At 32.0% G+C, this 23420-nt stretch overlaps 10 protein-coding genes across 10 annotated transcripts; 7 read left to right on the top strand and 3 right to left on the bottom strand. All coding sequences in view use genetic code 12, as the record gives it.

Annotated features, from left to right (window-relative positions):
- Nucleotides 1-213: 213 nt before the first annotated feature.
- On the top strand, nt 214-1320 carry CAALFM_C201460CA (uncharacterized protein; the record flags this gene model as incomplete). The annotated part of the gene is made up of 1 exon (XM_717407.1): nt 214-1320. The coding sequence occupies one exon, from the start codon at nt 214-216 to the stop codon at nt 1318-1320; it is 1107 nt and encodes a 368-aa protein (XP_722500.1).
- Nucleotides 1321-1601: 281 nt separating this feature from the next.
- Nucleotides 1602-2291, top strand: CAALFM_C201450CA (cyanamide hydratase; the record flags this gene model as incomplete). Its single annotated transcript, XM_717406.1, has 1 exon — nt 1602-2291. One exon carries the CDS (start codon nt 1602-1604, stop codon nt 2289-2291), a length of 690 nt encoding a protein of 229 aa, XP_722499.1.
- Nucleotides 2292-2522: 231 nt separating this feature from the next.
- CAALFM_C201440CA (dynein light chain) lies at nt 2523-2927 on the top strand (the record flags this gene model as incomplete). Its single annotated transcript, XM_019475202.1, has 2 exons — nt 2523-2544; nt 2674-2927. 2 exons carry the CDS (start codon nt 2523-2525, stop codon nt 2925-2927), a joined length of 276 nt encoding a protein of 91 aa, XP_019330747.1.
- Nucleotides 2928-3068: 141 nt separating this feature from the next.
- Nucleotides 3069-3635, bottom strand: APT1 (adenine phosphoribosyltransferase; the record flags this gene model as incomplete). Its single annotated transcript, XM_717405.1, has 1 exon — nt 3069-3635. One exon carries the CDS (start codon nt 3633-3635, stop codon nt 3069-3071), a length of 567 nt encoding a protein of 188 aa, XP_722498.1.
- A 536-nt stretch (nt 3636-4171) lies between these two features.
- Nucleotides 4172-5788, top strand: CAALFM_C201420CA (uncharacterized protein; the record flags this gene model as incomplete). Its single annotated transcript, XM_717404.2, has 1 exon — nt 4172-5788. One exon carries the CDS (start codon nt 4172-4174, stop codon nt 5786-5788), a length of 1617 nt encoding a protein of 538 aa, XP_722497.2.
- Nucleotides 5789-9858: 4070 nt separating this feature from the next.
- On the top strand, nt 9859-11337 carry CLB2 (B-type cyclin; the record flags this gene model as incomplete). Its single annotated transcript, XM_717403.1, has 1 exon — nt 9859-11337. One exon carries the CDS (start codon nt 9859-9861, stop codon nt 11335-11337), a length of 1479 nt encoding a protein of 492 aa, XP_722496.1.
- A 498-nt stretch (nt 11338-11835) lies between these two features.
- ESC4 (Esc4p) lies at nt 11836-14547 on the top strand (the record flags this gene model as incomplete). The annotated part of the gene is made up of 1 exon (XM_717402.2): nt 11836-14547. One exon carries the CDS (start codon nt 11836-11838, stop codon nt 14545-14547), a length of 2712 nt encoding a protein of 903 aa, XP_722495.1.
- Nucleotides 14548-14775: 228 nt separating this feature from the next.
- CAALFM_C201390WA (epsin) lies at nt 14776-16344 on the bottom strand (the record flags this gene model as incomplete). The annotated part of the gene is made up of 1 exon (XM_717401.2): nt 14776-16344. One exon carries the CDS (start codon nt 16342-16344, stop codon nt 14776-14778), a length of 1569 nt encoding a protein of 522 aa, XP_722494.2.
- Nucleotides 16345-17115: 771 nt separating this feature from the next.
- Nucleotides 17116-19224, bottom strand: PLB4.5 (Plb4.5p; the record flags this gene model as incomplete). The annotated part of the gene is made up of 1 exon (XM_717399.2): nt 17116-19224. One exon carries the CDS (start codon nt 19222-19224, stop codon nt 17116-17118), a length of 2109 nt encoding a protein of 702 aa, XP_722492.2.
- Nucleotides 19225-21263: 2039 nt separating this feature from the next.
- On the top strand, nt 21264-23120 carry CAALFM_C201370CA (uncharacterized protein; the record flags this gene model as incomplete). Its single annotated transcript, XM_717398.1, has 1 exon — nt 21264-23120. The coding sequence occupies one exon, from the start codon at nt 21264-21266 to the stop codon at nt 23118-23120; it is 1857 nt and encodes a 618-aa protein (XP_722491.1).
- Nucleotides 23121-23420: the final 300 nt, after the last annotated feature.

Raw genomic sequence — 23420 nt, 5'->3', positions numbered from 1 at the left:
TACATTGACGACACTGGCAATATTAATTCAACAGCAATAACTACTGCTAATTTGAATTCTGTGTTGTCTGGATTTCTTTCGTGTGTCTCCTACTTCACTTCTACATATGTTTTTTTTTTCCTCCCATTTTTTTGCAACACTTTAACAAAAAGTGTATTCATGTTCTATAAGAACAATTGAGAAGACAGAGTATAAACCCAACATTGCTTACAAATGGTGTTAAATATTAAAAAGTGCTTGGAAAGTAATTTATTGGCATGTATGGAACAATCAATCTTAGTGCTTCCTCATGAATTAATTGCTAGGATTTTGAGTATGAACTACTCCATGTATGGCCTGCTAAAACACATTTACCATTTTGTTGTCACTTGCAAAGAGATGTACTATAGACATGTTTTTTTATTGTATACACTTGAACCCGTTATGGTTAGTCTATGCAAATGCAATAAAGCAATCAGCCTTGTGGCAATGGGACTTCTTAAACAAAGCAAACTTTGTTACAGTATTAGATGCCTTGATTGGTTCCTAACTCCAAAATTTACGACAGCTAAACATTACCAAAAAGCCATTCTTGACTCTATTAATCAATTTTCAAACCTATATAAAGTGTGTTTAACAGCTAACTCTTTGGATATGTTAATGCAAGTGAATAGGTTACCAAAATGTGTTTCTGTTTTAAAAATAAACTTGATTACTCATGTCAACCCTACACGTCATACAATGCGTTTAGATAAAGTACCGTTATTCAGATTGAAAGTTTTAATCTTTGAAACACTGGCTCCATTGAGTTTGACTGAGTATTATTATCCCTTTTTCAGAAGTATTTTGATATCCAAATCTCCATTGTATTCCTGGATGGCCATAGATGAGAATGTTCCTGAAGCCCATGTGAAATCTCCAATAAACCAAGTTTGCAATATATTAGCCACTTTGATCTACCATAGCAGATCTACCCTTGAGTATCTTAACATTCACAAATTACACCCGGTGTTTGTCTTCAGAGCCATGGATGTAGTGTTTCACCATGGTGGGATAAATTTATCGTTATTTGGTTCTTCAGAGATCGATATCCAAAATTTGAGTGAGTTTCCTAGTTTGAAATATCTAAAAATTGATAATTCATATCTGTTGACAGACAACTTGATACAAAAGTTGATGGGGAGGAACAAACAAAGCCTTATTGTTCTTGATTACATGTATTTACAAGAAATAATGCATGCCACACTTTTCGAAGGAAACCATGTACATAAAGAATTTTACGATAGAAACACTGGTTTTGCTACAAAAGTGTTAACTGAATTGAATACGTTGATCCAGTGAGACATTGGGGTCTTCATAATTCATGTACAGAAATGAGAGGGAAATGCGGAAAACATGAGGTTTTGTGTAATATCCGAGTTCATACAATAAAAACCCGGAAAGATGTTCCCTTGCAAAAAAGAAAAAGCTTCCGTGGGGTAATTCCGCTCAGTTATAGCAAACTTTCATTTCTTCCTCCACACCCCTATCCTTTGCTGTTATTGAAGTCTATATAAATATAAGGAAACTAAATTAATTATATTTTATTTTTGTTTTTTCTTTTTGCTAACTAAGAATTCATCATGTCAAAATACGGATTCATAAAAATTTCAAGAGATGTTCAACAAGCAATTCCAAATCCCAAAAAACCTTCTATTCAACTTAACACCGAATTGCCACTTGATTCGCCATTAACTAAGTTTGTTTATGATTATTCTAAAAAGAGGTTACCAAACGAGACGTTCAATCATTCACTTAGGGTATATTTCTACAGCGTGGCTATAATTAAGGACCAATTTGCAGATTGGACTCTCGATCCAGAAATTGTTTTTGTCACCAGTTTGTTACATGACATTGGTACGTCTCATGAAAATATGCATGCCACCAAGATGTCGTTTGAGACATGGGGTGGGATATTATCACGAGACTTGGTTTTGGAACAGACCAAGGGTAATAAAGATTATGCTGATGCTGTGTGTGAGGCTATTGTTAGACATCAAGATTTAGGCGAATCTGGCTACATTACCACTTTGGGATTGATTTTACAGATCAGTACTATTTTGGATAATGTGGGGTTGAATTCGCATTTGATCCATGAGGATACTTTAGATGCAGTCAATAAGAAATATTCAAGAAAAGGATGGTTGAATTGCTTTGCTGGTGCTATCGACAAGGAAAATGAATTGAAACCCTGGGGCCATACAAGTGCACTAGGGGTTGATAAATTCAAAGATGATGTTTTAGCAAATAAATTAAGGTATGAAAAATTATAATCAGTATTTTGTAGATTGTTTTTTATTGATTTGTATCGTAATATAATAAGTTGAAGTACAAGAACTACTGTTAACGTAATAATCAATTACCATTGAGAGAAAAAAAAATGAGTGATAGAATACGACCAAAAAAAAAAAACAATAAATAAATAAAAAAAGAACCAACCTGCAAATTGTCAATTTGATCTAATCTAATCTTCCCTGAAATCCATCTTGTCACGATTCAATACAATGTCTGAAGAAACCAGTGTCCGTACGTAATTTGTTTGGAGATTTACTCTTATCAAATCAAGTTATATTCAAGACTTATACTAACATGAATGTGTGTTTCTTTTGTGTTCCCCTTGTTTTGGCCAACACATACACACAAATTGATCTATAGCTATATTGAAAGCATCTGATTTGGCCGAAGAAATTCAAACTAAAATATTTGAATTATCGTCCCAGGCAATAGCCACTTATAAAATTGAAAAAGATATTGCTGCATTTTTGAAAAAAGAATTGGATCAACTTTATGGTCCTACATGGCATGTAATTGTTGGTAAATCATTTGGAAGTTATGTTACACATGAACAAGGTTATTTCATATATTTCTATATTGGTGATATGGCATTTTTAATTTTCAAAAGTGGTTAAAGGAAAAATGGAGGATAATAGTTAATACAGAATCATAACCAAAAAAAAAAACGAAAATAAAGAGGAAAAGAGTAATGATTATTAGATCTCTATATTAATATATATATAATATTCTTATCGTTTGTTGCTATTTTCTGTAATTTACTCAGTAAACTTTTCTTCTTGTCCACCAAACAAAGTATACACTGGAGCATCTAACTTATCTCTACCTTTTAAGAAATCCAATTCCATGACAAACAAGTATTCAACAATTTCTGCTCCTGTTTTCTTAGCCAATTCACCAGCACCAAAAGCACTTCCACCAGTAGCTAAAATATCATCGACAATCAAAACTTTTGCACCCTTAGGGATAACGTCCTGTTGGATTTCGAATTCATCAGAACCGTATTCTTTTTGGAATTCGACTTTGAAGGTAGGACCTGGTAATTTACCTGGTTTTCTAACTGGAACAAACCCAGCATTCAAAGCCAAAGCTAAAGTTGGACCAAATAAAAATCCTCTACTTTCTAACCCAATGACATAATCGATTTTTTGTTCGCCAACGTGTAATTTGAAAGCTTTGACTAATTTATTAAACAAGTCTGGCTTAGTGAAAATTGGTAAGAAATCTTCAAATAAAATTCCTTCTTTTGGGAAGTTAGGGAATTGTTTCAAGTTAGCCTTCAATTCTTTGGCCAAGGCATTGATTTCTAATACTCTATCAGACATTATTTGTGTAATATAACTAGTTTGGAAGTAGTTTCAATGGAAGGGTTTTTTTTTCTTTCCTTTTTTTTGAATGTCATCGTTGATTGACATAACTATGGCTGATATGGCTCATTGTGCACACAGAAAAAATGAGATTAGGCATCGCGAGCGCACGAGTGTTAACACCAAGAAGAAGCATGTGGTATGAAGCACAACTGTGAACAAAAATTATGAATGTCGCAAAAAGAACTTCTGTTTGGTTATGTAAGACATTTAACAAAACCGCGACACTGATTTTGACTCGGAAAAAAAAAAATAATACGCGTGTTACAAGCAAATATATTTCTGTGTTTGAAGAAAGAAAAAAAAAAAGCCTAAAAACATCATCAAAACAAACTTAAAACATTTTGAATTGTATCATCGATAGCGTCTATTACAACAAAACATACACCTGCTAGCAAAACGGTAAATTACAAAAAAAACATACTCACATTGGATCAATTGAATTTAATAAAGAAAATAGAAACCCCATCTCACGTACAGACCGACACAACTCCATGGAAGATTCAACTGAAGATATAATTAAAAGTTTTACTCTTGAACAATCACCAGAAATAAAACCTAAACCTAAATCAAAAACTTCAGATTTAACAGATATAGTCTATGCTATGGATGACGACCTGATAAAGATGAAAAAGTTTACGATATTCGACGACAAGTATGATCAGAATATTAGTGATTCAGAACACGATTTAACACCAATCAAAAGAAAGCGTCAATCAGCACAATCGGCACCACCACCGCCAGCAACAAAGTTTTCGTCATCAATCCCACAAAAACCTACTTTGCTGCCCAAGAAATTGGCAACTTCACCAACAAAAAACTACACTGATCACATCAATCAATTACGATCAGGTCCAAATAGTCCTAAGAAATATCAAGATGATGAAAATATCCGATCATTAAAGTATGAAATCAAAAGATTAAAACAAGAACAGAATTTAAAATTGGAAAATTTACAACATAAAATTGATTATTTAACTAATGAACGAGATGAATTACAAAATCAACTTACTTCAATGTCGTTTGAAAATGATAAGTTGACTAAAAAGAATCGTTCACTTTCTCATGAGAATAATCATTTGACTTTGGAAAACTCAAAATTGAAAACTAAAGAATATTCAAATGAGGAACTACAACTGGAGAATAATAAATTACAAAGAGTAAATAGCACATTGAGAAATGAGCGGGATGAATTGGTCAAAGATTTCAACATAACTAGAGATAAGTTGAAGAAATATTATGATTTATATCTACACTGTCAAAAAGCTCATGCTAAAGAAATGAAAAAGAGGATAGAAGTAGATGGGGATAAGCCAATATCTGATAAACCAATGGCAGATAACTCAACTAATCAGGAATTAGTCGATGTATTGAAAAAACTATCAGAAATGATGATAGAGCAAAAGAAAATACTGGAACCCAGTGCAGCTGTTGAAAAAGATACAACAAGTGAAGATAAGACACCACCTATACCCAACACAGCCAACTCAAGCGATACACCACGTATGGTTTCAGACTTTTTAGAAGATTTCATTAAGAGGGTTTTCGAAGAAATGCTGTCCAATAATAAGAATACGCTATCTCCTAAACAAGCTATTAACTCACAAACTTATTCTCAACCAAACAATTTTTCAAATAATACTGTACCTCCTTCTCAATCTGCTGCATATAATCCTTCGAATAGTCAACCAGCTCCACCACCACAACCAGCAACTAATTTCTATAGCTCTTCAACACCTAATACAAATGGTTACAATCAGTCACTGCAGTCAGATGAGCGACCAGAGACATTTGAATTGCCTCATGTTGCAAAAGATCATTGGCTACAAAGACCCACTAGTGAACGATCTACCCAATCTACAAAATATATGAAGATGGATCCGGAAGACATAAGGAAATTGGTACTGGTTATAACTGATCAATTGAAAAAAGAACAAAAGAGTGAAAAACCATCAAATGTTGTGGAAATGGAGACCCCAGTGGAAAAATGTCAATGTTGTCATGGTAATCCAAGAAATGTTACTGACACTAATAATAATCAGAAACTATGTCAGAGTTGTTTGAATAAAGGTGATTTCACAATGTCGGAATTTATGGGTCGTTCTAACTGATTCAAAAATGAAAAAATCAAAAGGTGGGTAGGTTACACAGAGTCTCCAGTTTTAGAAGCATCGAATATCATTTTCGCTTAATGCAAAAGATTGAAAAGAATAAAAATGTAAGATCCCCAACAAATTGAAACAAAACCCTGAAATGTTTTGAATTATGAGCAATTTGATTGCTTAATAATTGTAAGGGATATATAGTTTGCAAGTTTTGTGCAACCCAAGCGGTTTTTACTTCATGTTTCATATTTTAGGGTGGTGTTTTCTCTATGCGCGTTTTGATGATATTGAATCAATCAATATCAAAGTCATATTCATAGATACTTTAAATTGATTGTTAGAATTTTCAAATCTTTTGATATACTGTCATGATATAGTCATTGATAGAGTTGTTGTTATAATACAAGCTAGTTTGTATTATTTTTGTTTTTGAAGCTTTTGTATATAAATTGTTCAATCGAATCTGGAACTGTAAAAAAAAAACTAAAGAGCATTTTCTTCTGTCACAAGTTTTCTTACAATTCCATTTTTTTGTTCTAATTCTTCTTCTACAGACATATTACGGTTTCAAAAGGGGTTGTAGTGGACCAGGTACCATATCAATTACTAAAAATAGAAGAAATCAAATAGGTATCAAGATAAAACAAAACGAAAGTAAGCAAATAAATGCCCAAAGACCCACTTCTTACAACAACAAAACTTTGGCGTTGCAAAAATTTTGGACTGTTTTAAATTTTAATTGTTTGTTATTTCACCTGATATAGTGAAAAGACGATAATCTAGTAGTAGTAGCAATCAATAAACTATACCCCAGTCATAAGTACTTGATTTGGGATTCGGTTGTTGTTTGTTTATACTTTTTAAAATTATATACGAACTGTCAATTGCTTAATTGATTCAAAACGGGGTAACGGGGTAAATTAATTAATTAAAAAAAAATGTCAATGAGCAAACTTAAAATTGCTTGGAATGCTTAAGACATCAACAAGAATAGCAATTGTGAATGGAACTAAGTTGCAATGAGGTTTTATTTTAACGAAATTTGAAATTTGCGTGACTCCATTTTTACTTCTTCGCTTCTTCTATCTAAATTTCTCGTATGGTGGTGGTAGTGGTTGCGAAATTGTTTAATTGAATTCCATTGCATATTTTTTCATGAAATTTGAAACTAAAAACTGGTCTAAAAATTTTGTTTTGTTTTCATTTATACTTCCAAAAAAAAAAAACAACTGTATTTGCATATTATACATATGGCGCAATTCATTGTAGTAACACGATTGTTGTTGTTGTTACGGTTGCCAATGAAACGGGATGATTCGGATAAGTAGTCCAGTGCATTATTAGTTCTAGTTTAAGCACAGCACTCCTTTTTTTTATCTTTATTCATTTTAAACAATGGTAATAATGATCTACAGTAAACCAACCAACAAAGGATAATTGTTTAATTGCTATATTATGTTGCTATTAATATAGTAGAAGAAGTTAAACATAGAGAGAAGTAACAATAGGTGGTGTAAGTTGTAGTTAAGATCAGTGATTGCGGATACATGCCATAATCATTAGATCTGTTTATAACCCTTCCTAATGGGGTATATTATGGTTTTTCTTTTCTTTTTTGTTAATTTTGTGGTGCACTCGAAATGTTTTTTTTTTCTTCTCCATTTTGTGTATTGACAAAAGTTCAAAATACGCGTTGAAATCTTCAAAAGAAGAATCCAACACAAGTAAGAAACCGAAACAATTCGTAACGATGTAAGAACCGCAAACAACGATATGTAAAAAGCACTAGACGATATTAATGATATCGATGATAACGAGAGAGTTAAATTCCACAAAAGTTGAATTCACATATGAAGGGGGGGGGAGGAGGAATAATGAAACAGTTGGATTGAGATTGAAAAATTAGTAAGGAGTACTGAGGCTTGAATTAGCCTTTATCACAAAATTGTATAATATAGTTTTATTTCTCCGTATTATTAAGGAAGGACATTTAATTAATGAAAAGTGTCTGCACAATTGAAAATAAAAAAATGTTAATTATATTGTAGTACTCGTCATTTAATAAAATGGGATTGTGGAGGGTGGGGGCACAAACAAGTAAATGCAAAGTCACAACCTTTATCGCGACGACGACGACGACAAAGAATTACAACTACAAGTAGTACCCACAACAACGACGACGCCGTGGACAATACACGGAGTATTATTGAACGCCGAACAAATTACTTTGAGAATGTATGTTTAAAACTTTGCAGCTGCAACCTACAATGGGAGGATAAAAAAAATAAAACTTGGGTGATTTGAAAATCAGGAAAGAAATAACGTCATGAAGGAATAGAACAATGGTACTAATTGTTGACTATCACGGTTAGAAGACTAAGACTAAGAGGTGGAGGAGGAAGGAGATGGCGGTGGTGGTAAGATTTTTAGTCACATCCAAGAAATGATAGAAAATGAAAGAGTAATGAGTAAGGAGGTTTAAGTTAGAATCTAAAACAATGAAAAGGAAAAATAAAATTTTGAAATTACAAAAATCAATTTTTAACCAAAAACATCGAAATTAGAAACAACAAATGTAGACGCAAAAAAAAAAAATTTCACGGCATCAGGAAAAACTTCAACCACTACCACCGCCAATGAACCAACCAACACGGAAAAGAAATGGGAGTAATATGCAAGTTTAAATGGTGCAGTGCAGCAACATCAACATAGTCATTAAATGAAATTAGAAAAATCAATGAGGCAAAGAAGAGGAAGATTATCACCAATTTCTTTTTTGGAGAAGTAAAAAGAATTTGACAAAATTTCAAGTTGACAACTTACTTAATTAAGAAGATATCAAAATATTGAGCCATAAAAAAAATAAAGCAAACATCAATTACCATTACTATAAGTTTAGTCCTTCACTACATCATCAAAATCTAATTCTTCTTTCATACTAGTCTTTACACTCTTCTCATACAGCAATTTATATGTAAACGAACAGTTACTGGAATATTTAATTATCTCTAATCGTCCCCCTTTCCCCCTTTCCCTCTTTTCATCTCTTTTCTACTAGATTTGTCACAAATTATAATCTACATCTATTTTAGGCTGTGAATTATACACCAACCAGCATTACTACTACCATTACCACTAATACAACCTTTTGTACCATTAACAACCACTTTTGTTGCAACGTTAAATAATAATAGTCGTTGGTTGTATTTATCTTTTTTTTTTGTATTGTCTTAGTTTTGCAAATTTCGACTTGTCTACAACCACCACTCCCAAATTATAAATTACTTTGAGTGTGATTTGAAACGGAGAAATAAAGAAATAAAATTCAAGACATAAAATAAATAACATAAAGAAAAGAAACCGACAGAAATTTCAATTTCAAATCTTACACATACACCAAACAATCATTAATCATCAATCACCACCACCACCACCTTACTTTACTTTGACTTACCAGCAAACTTGAAATCTAAAAAAACAAAAAAGAGCACAAAAAGTCAAGACTAAAAAAAAAAACAACAAACCAAAAGAATCACTAAACAAAACATTTACTAAAAGGGAGAGAGAGAGAAAAGAAAGAAAAGACAGTAAAAAAATAAAGAGAACTCCTACCTACACCTAAGAATTTACAAAAACGTGAAATTAAAACACAACAACAACAACAACTAAGTAGTACATCTGCAAATACTACATCTACAGTCAAAAATAGGTGAGAGCAACCACAAGAAGAGAAATTCAATTAAGAAACAAACCTTATTAAAAAAAAAATTCCAATAGCTTTTTTCTTATTCTTTTTTGGTTCTTTTCTTTAAATTTTCTATTTCAATCACCCAACATCTTCTTCTTGTTATATGATTCATCAATATTATCTAATTTAATTTCATCAATCATCCCCCATTCCCCCCTTTCCCTTTTTTTTATAGAGAAACTTATTCCAATTACTCATCGAACAAGATCTTACTGGACTTGTTGACTCACGACACAATAAATTTTAATTCATTAATCAACCAACGAACCAGCCAAACCAAAATTAATTCACATTTATACTCACTGTTTGTCATTTTCATCTCATAGTAATGCCACAAGTCACTAAAACTAATAATGAAAATGAGTTTAGACTTACTAGATCAAAAGTACAGCATCAAGAGTCGATAAGTACCATCAAAAATACCACCATATCCAATTCTCAGCATAAACAACAAACACAACAACAAATTTCATCACCACCTCAAGTCTCTGTAACATCATCTGAAGGAGTTTCACATGTCAATACACGTCAATATTTGGGTGATGTTTCAAATCAATACATAACAAATGCCAAACCAACAAATAAAAGAAAACCATTGGGTGGAGACAATGCCCCTCTACAAAAACAACAGCATAGACCATCTAGACCAATACCCATTGCCAGTGATAACAACAATAATGGTAGTACCAGTAGCAGTAGTAACAGTAGCAACAACAATAACAACGACGCAAATAGACTAGCATCTTTGGCAGTTCCATCTCGATTACCCCAAAAACGACAAGCTACTGAATCGTCGACAAATTTAGTAGAGAAATTAAGAGTACCACAACCAGAAGTAGGGGAAAGAAGTCAGTCATACCATAAGAAATCACGTTTAATTGATTATGAATGGCAGGATTTGGATGAAGAAGATAGTGACGACCAATTAATGGTTAGTGAATATGTTAACGAAATATTTTCGTACTATTACGAATTAGAAACACGAATGTTACCTGATCCGCAATATCTTTTCAAACAAACATTGTTAAAACCAAGAATGAGATCGATATTGGTTGATTGGCTTGTTGAAATGCATTTAAAATTCAAGTTATTACCTGAATCACTTTTTTTGGCAGTCAATGTAATGGATAGATTCATGTCTGTTGAAGTGGTTCAAATAGATAAATTACAATTATTGGCTACAGCAGCTTTATTTACTGCTGCCAAATATGAAGAAGTATTTTCTCCCCTGGTTAAAAATTATGCATATTTCACTGATGGTTCATATACTCCAGAAGAAGTGGTACAAGCAGAAAAATACATGCTTACCATTCTTAACTTTGATTTGAATTACCCCAATCCAATGAATTTCTTGAGGAGAATTTCTAAAGCTGATGATTATGATGTCCAATCAAGAACGCTAGGAAAATATCTTTTGGAAATCACTATAGTTGATTACAAATTTATTGGTATGAGACCATCTTTATGTTGTGCCCTGGCCATGTATTTAGCAAGACTAATATTGGGCAAATTGCCAGTTTGGAATGGGAATTTGATTCATTATAGTGGAGGTTATAGAATCAGTGATATGAGAGAATGTATCGAATTAATGTTTCAATATCTTATTGCTCCAATAGAACATGATGAATTTTTCAAAAAATATGCCATGAGAAAATTTATGAGAGCAAGTACTCTTTGTCGAAATTGGGCTAAAAAATTCCAAGCATCAGGAAGAGATTTGTTTGATGAACGATTATCGACCCATAGGCTAACATTAGAAGATGATGACGAAGAAGAAGAAATAGTGGTAGCAGAAGCAGAAGAGTAAAGTTTTGATGACTATTGGATCTAGGTTCTTATCTTTACAATGCATAAATGAGGAAATGAAAGAAGATGAACATGAGTTATGTGCATTACCCTATAATTTGCATGATGTATATTAATTATTACAATATATATATATATATATATAAACCAATCTAAAATAAGGTCTCTGGTGAGGTGTAGTAGTAGCAATTGATGGAAGGTGTTGTTGAGGTTTTTGTTTTGCAACCCATTGGTGTCCTACTTTATTTAAGGATTTCGGGTTTTTCTATTCGCTAATATTAAACAAAAATATAAACGCGTCGCGTGTTAAAATATTTCTTCGCATTGTTTTTGTTGTTGTAAAACTTTCCTCAGTCTTTTTTTTTTCTCTTCTATTCTTTAAGAAGAACCAACATATAAAAAAAATATAGTTAAGCACCCTTTATCAAAACTTCTTGATGGTACCCATCTAAATTATAGTCTACTTTCAGGATTTCTAACATATACAGTCTACTCAATCATGTTTCAGAATTGTAATTTCTTAATAATCAAATCAAAGCAATTAACTCAAGACAAAGATCTATCTCAATTATTACTTGCAAATAATGTTGCCAATATTTATATCAAAGATGATTTTGACAATTCTAAAAATTATATGGACCCACCGAAAATAACTCACATAATATCTAATACAATTGATTTCATTGAACATGATCTAGCGATAAAATCAATGATTCCAATAGTGACACCTTCTTGGGTTTATGATTCAATTAGTAGTCAAAAAATGCAAAATATTAGAACTTATAATCCCGACCCAGCATATTTTTTCAAAGATTGTTTTATATGTTGTGCTGACAACTTGCCTCCAGGTGATAAAGAATTGATTTATGCAGCAGCTCAAGCATTTGGAGGAGGGTATTTGGATAATATCACGAAATATACTACACATTTGATAGCCATGGATATATCTAATGAAAAATCAATTTTGGCATCGAGTATTATTCATGATGATGATGATAATGATAGTAATGGAGATATGCCCAATATTAAAATTGTTTTACCGCATTGGATTGATCATTGTATAACCATGGGCAAAAAATTGAATGAAGATAATTATTTATTACCAGATGCAAAAATATTACATGATGAATCCAATGATGTGTTGAAAAATGAAATATTACCAGAAATTTTAAATGATTCTTTACCTCCTCAAAATGAACTTGATTCTGAATTACAATTTTTCAAAAACAAAAAATTTTATATAAATTCTGATTTCAATTTATCTCAACGATCATCTAATGCAATAAAATTTGTAATTGAAAGACATGGTGGTCTGATCATAAAGAAATTTGATGTCAGTGAAATTGATATTTATTTGGGTAAATATCGACAAGGTGATACTTATAAAAAAAGTTGTGCTAGTAATAGAATCATTGTGGGGAATTTACAATGGCTATATTTTATTTTGGCATCTAAAAGTTGGACTCTACCTTTAAATTCAAATATCTTATATTATCCTCAACCATCAACACCTCTCGATGGTTTGCAAGGGTTGAAAATTTCAATTACAAATTACAGTGGAGAAGCTAGGTCGTATTTAAGTAAACTAATCACTATAATGGGAGGTGTTTTCACGAAAACTCTAACCAGAGACAATGATTATCTTGTGTGTGGGAAAGCTGAAGGGAAAAAATTTGATGCCGCTTTGAATAAATGGGTTGATTCTGAAGGTAACCTGGAAATTAAAGTTGTAAACCATTTGTGGTTGGAAGATTGTTATGTTCAATGGCACAAGGTTGATAGCAGTCTTGACAAATATAAAAATTTTGGTGATGAGTCAATTGGAATGGAACCATGGGTTGGACGTGCTCATTTGGACCAAGAAGTTTTGAAACAATGGTATGAAGATGAAGAGAAAACTGCTAGCAATAGCTCAGGAAACATTGATGATAGTATGAGTGAAGACGAATCTACCCAAAGTCGAAGAGGTGCTACTACCAAAGAACAATTGGATCACTCTCAAACATCTGAACCTGTGAACGTTGAGGAAAAGAATATTGTCACCCCGTCATCACTGCAACCAGCAAATCAACCAGTATCTCCAATATCAACAACTTCCAACAAGACTGTTAAATCAACTACTGAAACCACACCAGAATTGAACTTGCTGCTGCAAACACAAAAAGAGTTTTCTCGTGAATCTTCATCATCACCTATAATAGCAACAAAAAGTCTTTCTTCTAGATATGGAGAACGATCTGCTGCTAAAAAGGCAACTGCCAAACTTCATGACAATATGTCTGATTTGATTGCTTATCAAGAAATGACAAAGAGTAGTCGTAAGATGAAAAGTTATATGGATCAATTAGAAGGATCATTGACACCTCTGAAGAAACGGAAGCATAGCGAGGACCAAGAAGAACAAGAAGACGAAGACGAAGATGAAAACGATGAGCATGGTGATGAAATTGAAGAATTGAGTCAATCTGATTTTTTGAAAACAAAGAAAAAGACTCAATATCACATCATTGCCATAATGTCAGGTTGTGAACAAATCATTGAATTGAGTAAATCAGATATACAAAAATTAAGAACCATTGGTATTAAAATCGTTAATGATATCGATAACAATACTTCACTCAATACATTAATAGCACCCAAAATATTACGAACCGAAAAATTTTTAAGAAGTTTAAGTAAAGTTGATAAAATCATTCATCCAAATTATTTAGTCAATATTATTAATCATATATCATCAAAGGGGGATACCGAAACCGTGTTTAAAGAATATCGAATTGATGATTATTCATTAGATAAAGTCAATAAAAATACAAATTTAGAATTAGGATACTCGACAAATTCGAAATTTATTAATGGTATGCAAATATTACTTTGTCATAATGATAAAAAAGGTAAATTATTTCAAGGAATGAATTTCAATTTATCTAGTAATTTAAATGGTGGAATTGATGTTATATCTCGAGTTTTAAAAGATCATGGAATGAATAAATATAAAGAAATTAAAACTCCAAATAATTTATCAAAATCATTAATCAAAACCAACTACAAAAGTGATGAAAAAATAATTTTAATAGCTAATAAGAAAAAAGATACTAAATTGATTAATAATTTTAAAAAATCAGTTAAATCTGGTATAATTTTAGAATGGGATTGGTGTGTTAAATCAATATTTAAAATGGAATTACAAGATTTTAAAAAATTTCAGATATGATTGAATATCAGTATATAGGAATGAGAAAAAGAGCTTGCTTTATGTATAAGATATTGATTGAATAATTATTTAATGTACATTAATATATATAAGTAACACTAAATCTTCAAATTGAAAGCGAAAACTATAAAAGAAAAAAAAAAAAGATACATAGTTGTTGTTGTTGTTGTTATATGCTATCAATATAACATCAATTCTAAAAAGCAATTATTGTTGATTGGAACTTGTTTAAATATCTATTAAACTTGGGCCATCATTACCATTACGTGATTGTTGTTGTTGTTGGTATTGCTGGTGTTGTTGAGGTTGAGCGTTACCAAATCCATACCCAGTATAAGCAGGATTGATTTGTGGCACTTGCTGTTGTGGCACTTGCTGTTGTGTAGCACCTTGATATCCAATACCAGTATTAAGAAATGGATTACCTGTAGCATTAGAACTTAATCTAATTGGTTCATTACCAGTTTGTTTATATCCAGTTCCACTTGAATTTATAAAATTTTGTGTCTTTGTATGTTGATGTGGGATTCTAGTATCTCCAGTGTTACCGAATGTATCTAATCCAGTTCCTTGAGTTAATAAATCATTCAACTCATGAGTTTCATTAAACCTTGATGATGATGTGTTTTGTTGTTTGAGTGGAGCAGTAGTTGGCTGAGTAAAAAATTGTGGTTGCTGCTGCTGTTGCTGTTGTTGCTGTTCAGCTAAACTGTTTAAGGATTGAGTTGGTGGCTTGTTGGTATTGTCTGACCCAGAAGACATGGCAAATGGATTATTGGATCCTGTTTTCAATGGTTGTAAAGGTTCTGGTTGCGCTTGTGGTTGTTGTGGTTGTCCATAGTTAAAACCAGTAAACTGGTTTGGTTGAAACTGTTGTTGTTGTTGCTGCTGTTGTGGTTGTTGATAATAGGCCTGTTGATTATATAATCCTGTGTCCATTGGATTCTGTATTGGGTTCCCAAACATATCATATTGTTGGAATTGTTGCGATTGAGGTTGCTGGGCATAAAATTGTGGTTGTTGTTGATAGAATCCGGTTGCTAAATAATATTGAGGTTGTTGTGGTGGTGTTTCATCATTCAAATCCAATAAATTGTTATTTTGTTTTCTCATTTCTTCTTCTTCTAATGACAATTTAATGGCTGCTTCCAATTCAGGATCATTCTCTTCTTCTCTATTACGATTTTGTTCTTCTTCAGCAGTTATTCTTGATAATTCTAATGCTCGTTGTAGTTCAGCATCATAAGGCTCGTCTCTTCTTGGACGTTCGTCTCTATTTCTTCTTCTTCTGTCAGAATCAAAATCATCACCACCATCACCATCATCATCATCATAACTTCTATAACGTTTATTCTTTTTAGCATTAGCACGCTCTTGTTTTAATCGCTCATCGTCTCTCAAAAGTGATACCAATTCCTTAGCTTTAACTCTAATAATCGCACCTTGATCATTGTTTGTTTCATCGAAATGAACAAATTCTCTTAAAGTTTTAATAATGTAAAGATTGTCTTTGGCCCATAACACACATTTGTCCGATCCATAACGAACTAGATAATCCAATACCGTCAATGATTTGGCCACATGTCTCCAATTTTTACCTTTATCATTAAGACGACGATCTAACATATCCATAACTTCCATAAATTCTGTTTGTGATTGGTATGTAAATGATGATATTTCTTCCATATCAAACGTGGTGGGTCCAGTGGGGTCATTGGAAGTGGCATTTCTAACAACTCGTTGAGCAGAGGAATATCCCCCAGCAACATTCTTAATTGAGCGTACAAGCTTTGACATAATTTCAAAAATCCGTATATAATGATATAAACCCTTTTTATTTGGGGGGAGGGTGAAGACTTTGTCTAGTTAGGGGTAAAAAAAAAATTGAATGGTTTGAAATGTTGTCTTGTTAGTTTGTTCGGTTTTTGCGTTGCCTTGGCTTTTTTTTTTTTCATTCATTCATTCATTCAATCAATGCCCCCTCAGCAACAACGACAACAACAACGACAAAATATCAACACTTTATTAAAGATAAAGTATGGGCGGGCGTGCGAGGGAGAAACAGAAAAGAAAAAAAGCAACCGATTCCTTTTTATCCGGTTTCGCACGAATTCCGATCATTGGTCTAACTTACGCCATATATAACTTTTACTACTTGCAAACTAGACTTAATTGGCTTAGTTATAAATCGGGTAATTATTGTCTTGCTGATTAATGTTTTGTTTGTATTAATAAGGATCGTGAAGTTTTCAAGAGTACTCTGTTGTTGTTGTGCTTGTTAAATATGGATAAGTCTAGGAATGATATATTAGAGTGTGTAAGGAGGCTATGAGTTTCCACCAGCATTACTAACATTCATTTTATAAAATTTATACGGATACTCATCATGCAAAGCATCCGGTTCTAACTTCTAAATTTATACTCTAAAAACTATGAGGCTTTTAATTACAGAAACTAATTACAATTATAATGTATATTTTCACTTCTTGCATGGTATCGTTCACTATTATTATTATCATTACAAAATTTGGGGGTAATTTAATTTTTTATTTTTTTTTTTTTTTCATCTCACATAATTACCAAATACAAAGCAAATAATGATGCAATTGTTAAATATTTGGATAATTTCAAACTATCAGAGTTACTTTCACGTACAACACCGATAAATTCTTCTTTCTCATCGTTGTTTTGAGTATCTCTTTTCAAGAATCCAAACAATCCACCTTTTGATGAAGAAACTTTTGCGTCTGCTTTACCATAAAAGACTGTGCTTCCATTAGTTAAACTTGAATCAGTAAAATTGACATAATTTTCAGCAGGTCCGCTAGCATAAGTACCATCCCAACAATAATTTTTGAAACATTTCTTACATTGATCCAGTTGTTCAATACCACGTCTTTCTTCTTCTCTTCTAATAACAGCACAAGCAATACAACTTTTAAATTCAGGATCAATGGTTCCATTTAATCTGGTGGCAACATCAAATCCATTCTTGATAAGACCCTTTTTCTGTTCATCAGTAAATGTCAAATCAAATGTACTAACATTTGAATAATATTCATAAGGTCTATTGGCAAAATAAACCACTAATGGAGGGATAACACCATCTTTCTCTAATGCAGTCAAATTTTTGGCATCACATCCAAAAAATGTTGGTTTTGCAGTTAACCCTTTTTCCAAAAATGTTTTCGTATCGGGGACATAAGGACAAATACTAGAAGACCCTTGTTGAGAAAATTGACGTTCATAGCTTGAAATCAATGCTGATCCATCTGGCCAATTTGTTTTGGTGTTGGTATCACTATCAAAGGCAAACACAATGTCTAAAGCTCTTTCTTTTACCATTAATGTAGACAATGGTATAACTTCACCTCCAATCCCGCCATCTATAACATATAATGTGTCACTGGTAGTGATATTATCCGATTTGGCGTATTGGGAATTGAAAAATGGATTTGGTTTGTAAAGAGCCACATCTTCATGAGCTTTAGATAAATAAGTCAAGAATTTTTTGAGTATCCATTTGATGACAGAACTCAATGAATTACAATTATCACAAACCAAAGTATTCAAAAACAGATTAAACAAGGAAGATGAAGATCCAACAATAAAACCAGAATTATCAAAACCATTAACACATGAATCAACGGGGACACCATTACTAACATTAGTACCCAAATATTTTATATCAGTAAATGTATTCAATGAAGGATCAAAAGAACCAAATTCAAATGGATTCATTTCAATAACAGTAGAATTCAAATTATAAACCGTTGTACCTGGTTTTCTTCCTAATCCTGTAACAAAGGGGAAAGGCATGTCATGGTTGGCAAATGCATCAATGTTTCTAATATCACTCCAAGTTTCACTACTACCATAATTGTCTTTACCTTTGGGAAACAATTGATGAGCTAAACCTCTTGCCCATGCATCGGTCAAAGAAGTTTCAAACCCAGCTTTCTCTTTGGCTTCTAAATCAAATTTAATCCCATCAGCATTATTGTCCCAAAAATTCATATGACTTAATGCCTTATTCATATTATCAAACATGACGGGGAACACAATAGTCCATAATCCCGTTTGATTGACCAATTGTCTAGAACTAGTCAAATTCCATACATCATGGGGATTTTCAAAAACAACTTCTTCGACAGTTGGCCATCCTTGCATTGCTAATGATCCAAGTAACCAAGAACTACCAGATAATCCACCAATATAATTAGCACTTTGTAAAATCCCTCCTAATGATCCTGATCCTGATCCTGACTCTGAAGGAGATGATGATGATCTTGAATCTAATGCCATTAATTGACCAGCACCATTAAGCATGGCACGATAACTCCCACCAGAAAATGCTAAACCTAAATTAATCCCCTGGTAATCTTTTGCATCAATGAAATTTTGAGGATTAAAATTTGATAAATTGGCTGATTTTAAAAATTCAATTAAAGATTTGTTAACTTTTAATTGTCTTTGTTTAATCCATTGTTTTTCTAAATCAGATATGGAATCGGCTTCACGGATAAATGAAAAAGTTGTATTCCGACTCGAACTTGAACTTGAATTGGAATTGGAATTGATAGGACATTGAACGATTCCTGGAGCATATCCACCACTTGGAGATGACCCTAATACTAAGGAAATACTTAATAGCAATAAAGAAATTAGCAAATTCATAATTTTGATATTGAGATTAATTAAAAAGGAAAGTCAAAAGTTAAAAAGAAAAGAATATAATATAATATAATATAATCAAACTAAAAAAATAACAAAGGAAAAGGAAGAGGAAGAGGAGGAGGGAATCTTTAGAGTGTTTATATATTATTGTTTTTCAAGTTTCAGGATTATGAATTGGCAAATTGGTATTTAAAAAGTAGTCAATGCAGCTCGGAAACAAGTGGATTCTATAGTTCTGTACGGCTTCATTGTCTTGATTATTGACTATGTCGGGTGGGTAGGTTTACCAACAAAAAAAAAAGAACTTCCATAATAAACGATTTACCAAATGAGGAAAGAATTTGACAGAATAAGAAGAAGTAAGAAGATCAACACACATTAATTTTTTTAAGATCTTTGTTCGTTCGTACAGTGCAGAAATTTCTAAGCCAAATTATTTTAGTGTTCTTTCTTTCTTTCTTTTTCTCTTTCTCTCTGTTTAGTGAAATCCATTTTTCCAACTAATGAGGAGAATCCTTATACAAATGAACAAAACAAATTGAAATGCCAATCAAAAGAAAATGTACCTAGTTGATTGGTTGAATATTATTCCACGTGAGTTGAAGGAGAGAGGGGAAGGGCTATATTCTTGGTGTAATTGAGCAATATATATATATAAATATAATTGTTGATGTTTGTGTCTCATAATTTACAATTGATGCGATACCATCACATCACATCAAACGATTTGGTTGAGGCTTTTGTAATTATGGGAATTTAATTTGTTTTTTGTGTATTTTTAATATGGTACAATGGTGATTGTTGGGGAGTATCGGCTCCATGAGGTATGAGCTAAAAAAAAAAAACATTAAAAAATTTGGGTACGTAAATATGAAAGCAACAACAACAACAACAACAATAAGAGTTTACTTCCTCGTATAAAAACTCTAACATACTACTTTTGAAAAGTCATATCTTATAAATTATGTCTACTGATAGGAAATTAGTTGGCTTACATTTGGCTGATAATCAGTTTTGTTTGTAGAAAGATTTCAAATACACCCAAACGACAAACACAGACAACTCTTGCTTCCCTAGATATTTCATAATTTAATAAAAACAAGTTTATAATTCAATCAATCTACCTGCTAATCAACTGAACAATCTCCTATACAACTACTTTATTGAAATCAACTTAAAGACTTTTCTTTTGTGGCGACGAGAGGGGACTCCCTTTGGATGCAATTTTTTTTTCTTTCTTTCTCTCTCTCTCTCTTTTGCGATTTGCAGGGCAGAAAAAATTCTGCTTCTCTTCTATTTAAAAAAACAAAAAAAAAAAAATAGTTGCAAATTTTATTGTAGGTAAAAGTTTGGTTTTCGCAATCAGGGATTAATTTCATCATCATCTTACATGCCTTAACACCTTAAAGTTTTATAAAGAAACCACCCATATTTTTGGACGTAGAATATCCTTGCTAATTGAAGCAACCAATAAGCTAGTCTTAAATTATAGACACAAAAAAAAAAACATCTAAATACCTGTCACGTGATACATTTTGAATTGTAATTTTTTTTTTCTGTTTCCGAAAAAAAAAAAAAAGGAAAATGTTTTTGTTGAAAATCAAAAAGAAAAAAAGAAAAAAAACTTCATCAAGAAGAAAAAAAATTTCTATATTCTTCTTCTTTTTTTTTCTCTGTTTGTTAATAATTAATTGCCTTCCAGTTTGTTATATTAGTTTTGTTTAAAACACTTGAAACTTTTATCAGATTCTCAAAAAGTATTGAAATCTGTGAGTAAAACGATCCCCCAGCAGTTTTTTTTTTTTCTTTTGTTCCAAGACACCAAACAGGAGAAATATCCTCATCATTGAAAAGAAAAGATTTTCCCATTTTCATAAATTCGCATTGAGAGCGAAAAAAAAAAAACATCCCAATAATAATAGTAACGAGAGAGAGAGACCTTATTCGTTAGAGTAAATCTTAAAGTTTTCAATCAATCAATCGAAATATAAACAACAACAGCAACACCCCTCCCCCCCCCCTTCTCCCATATTCATACAATGGATGTTCGTCGTTGTCGTAGATGTAAAAGAAAGCGTCTTGATGATGAACCAGATGAAGTTCGTCAATATAAAACTTGTGCCAAATGTCGAATTATTGAAAGAAATAAAAAGAATCTGAGAAAACCTTTAGCTGAAGAAACTATGCTTTATGGATTAAAACAATTTAGAGAACAACAATCGGCCGAAAATTATATAGAAGAAGAAGGGTTATTAAAAGATGAATTTTTCAAAAGGTATCATAATAAACCATTTAATTATCAAGAAGAAATAACAAAAGTGCTAAATAATCCAAACTATGTTCCTCCAGTACTTCATAATCATAATACTGATGAAGTGGTGACTTCATCAAATGGTAATACTACTGGTCCTAAATATCAAATGACAATGAAGACAAATAATACCACTGGAGTTCAACCACCGATAAAATCTCGCAAACAACAACAACAACCTCAACCTCAACAGCAGCAACAGCAAACCCAGCAACATCGTCATCAGCAACATCAACATCAACAACAAACACACCACCACAACCAGTTACACCATCAACAAGAAACTGTTATTGTTGACGATGAAGAAGATCTTTATAAAATTTTATCAGAATTGGGTAATGACGATAATTCTGCAAAAAACGATTCTAAAATAATTAAAGAAAATTTAGATCCTTATGCAAATGATAATGTATATGATGATTTCCAAAAATATTTAACCACTATACTTGAAAAATTACATTCTGACAAAGACATTAAGAATTTAGTTTATTTAAAAGAATTCAACGAAGTGTTTACTACTAACATGTCAAAATTTGATGCTTATACAAAAGATCGTACCACATTATATCAAAGTATCAGATTGAGTGAAAAACAATTTCGAAGTCATTTATTGAGTAATATAAGAGCAATGTATATTGATCCAATAATTGCTTGTTTAGGCTTACTTTATAAACAAGAATATACCAATATCAATGAATTTAAATCAACAACATCAATAAAATGTGGGTTTAGTTATATTGCCAAATCTGCTGAACAAGATGAAATTAAGAATTTGAAAGAATCATCAATTATATTGGTTTATAATAAAAAATATCATTTATTAGTGATTAAATTGAATCATACAAGTTATAGACCAAGTGAGATTATTTATCCCAATGAATTTAAACAAAAAGTTGCTAGTGTGTTTGGATTACTACAGATGGAAGAATATTCACCAGAATCAACGGCAATCTTCCAAAATATTAATCTTGATTATAATGCAATAACTGGTGGACTTGTATATGATAAATTGGTTTCTGTGTCTCATACGTATAGTGAAGAATTGCAAAAATTTTTAAAGGGTTTGGATAAGGATGTGTTTATTGCTGATTTTGTCAATTATGAAAAAGTTTTTAAACTTGATGAAGAAAATGGTGTTAATGATGATGATGATGATATGGACGTTGATGAAGAAAAACCAGAAAATAAAGAAGAAGAACAGCCACAACAACAAGAACAAGAAGGAGATGTGGATGTTAAAATGGATGTGGAAGAAGATGGTGATCATGAATTAGAAAATGATGTTAGTCAGGCAAATAAAAATGACAATGAATCCGAATCCGTTGGTCAAACTGAAGAAGAAGAAGAAGAAGAGGAGGAGGAAGAGATTCAAGTGGAAGAGGCACATGTACCAAGTGATGAATTGGAATTAGCATTGGGTGAAAGTTTAGCAATTGAGAACGACAATGAATCAGAAAATGAGATTAATCAAACAACAACTACATTTGTTAGTAATGAAAACAAAGAAGATGATAATAATAATGATGATATTCTTACTAAGAAAGAATCAACAGTAGAAGTTTTGGATCCAGTATTTCAATTTTAAAAGTGTAAATGTAAGTCTAAGTGTATATTATTAATCTGTGTAAAGAAACTAAAAAAAATTGAAAAAAAAAATWAAAAAAAAAAAAACTTGATGTATTTTATATATAATAGTCATATTTTAAAAGTATTTCAAGTGGTTAAAAGATTTCAAATGATGAAATAGGCTGTGTTAGAGTAAGTTCAAAAGTGTCTTGTGTCTTGGCGATCAATTATTTGTGTGTGTGTGTGGGGGGGAGGGGGGGGCAAAGGGAGAAGTGGTATAGTTTTGCGCGTCGGACAAACAACAGAAGAAAAAAAAAAA

This window comes from Candida albicans, chromosome 2, assembly GCF_000182965.3.
Source record: "Candida albicans SC5314 chromosome 2, complete sequence".
NCBI classification, from domain to species: domain Eukaryota; kingdom Fungi; phylum Ascomycota; class Pichiomycetes; order Serinales; family Debaryomycetaceae; genus Candida; species Candida albicans.
Note: the sequence above shows the minus strand (reverse complement) of the source record. Positions and strands in the feature narration are given on the sequence as shown.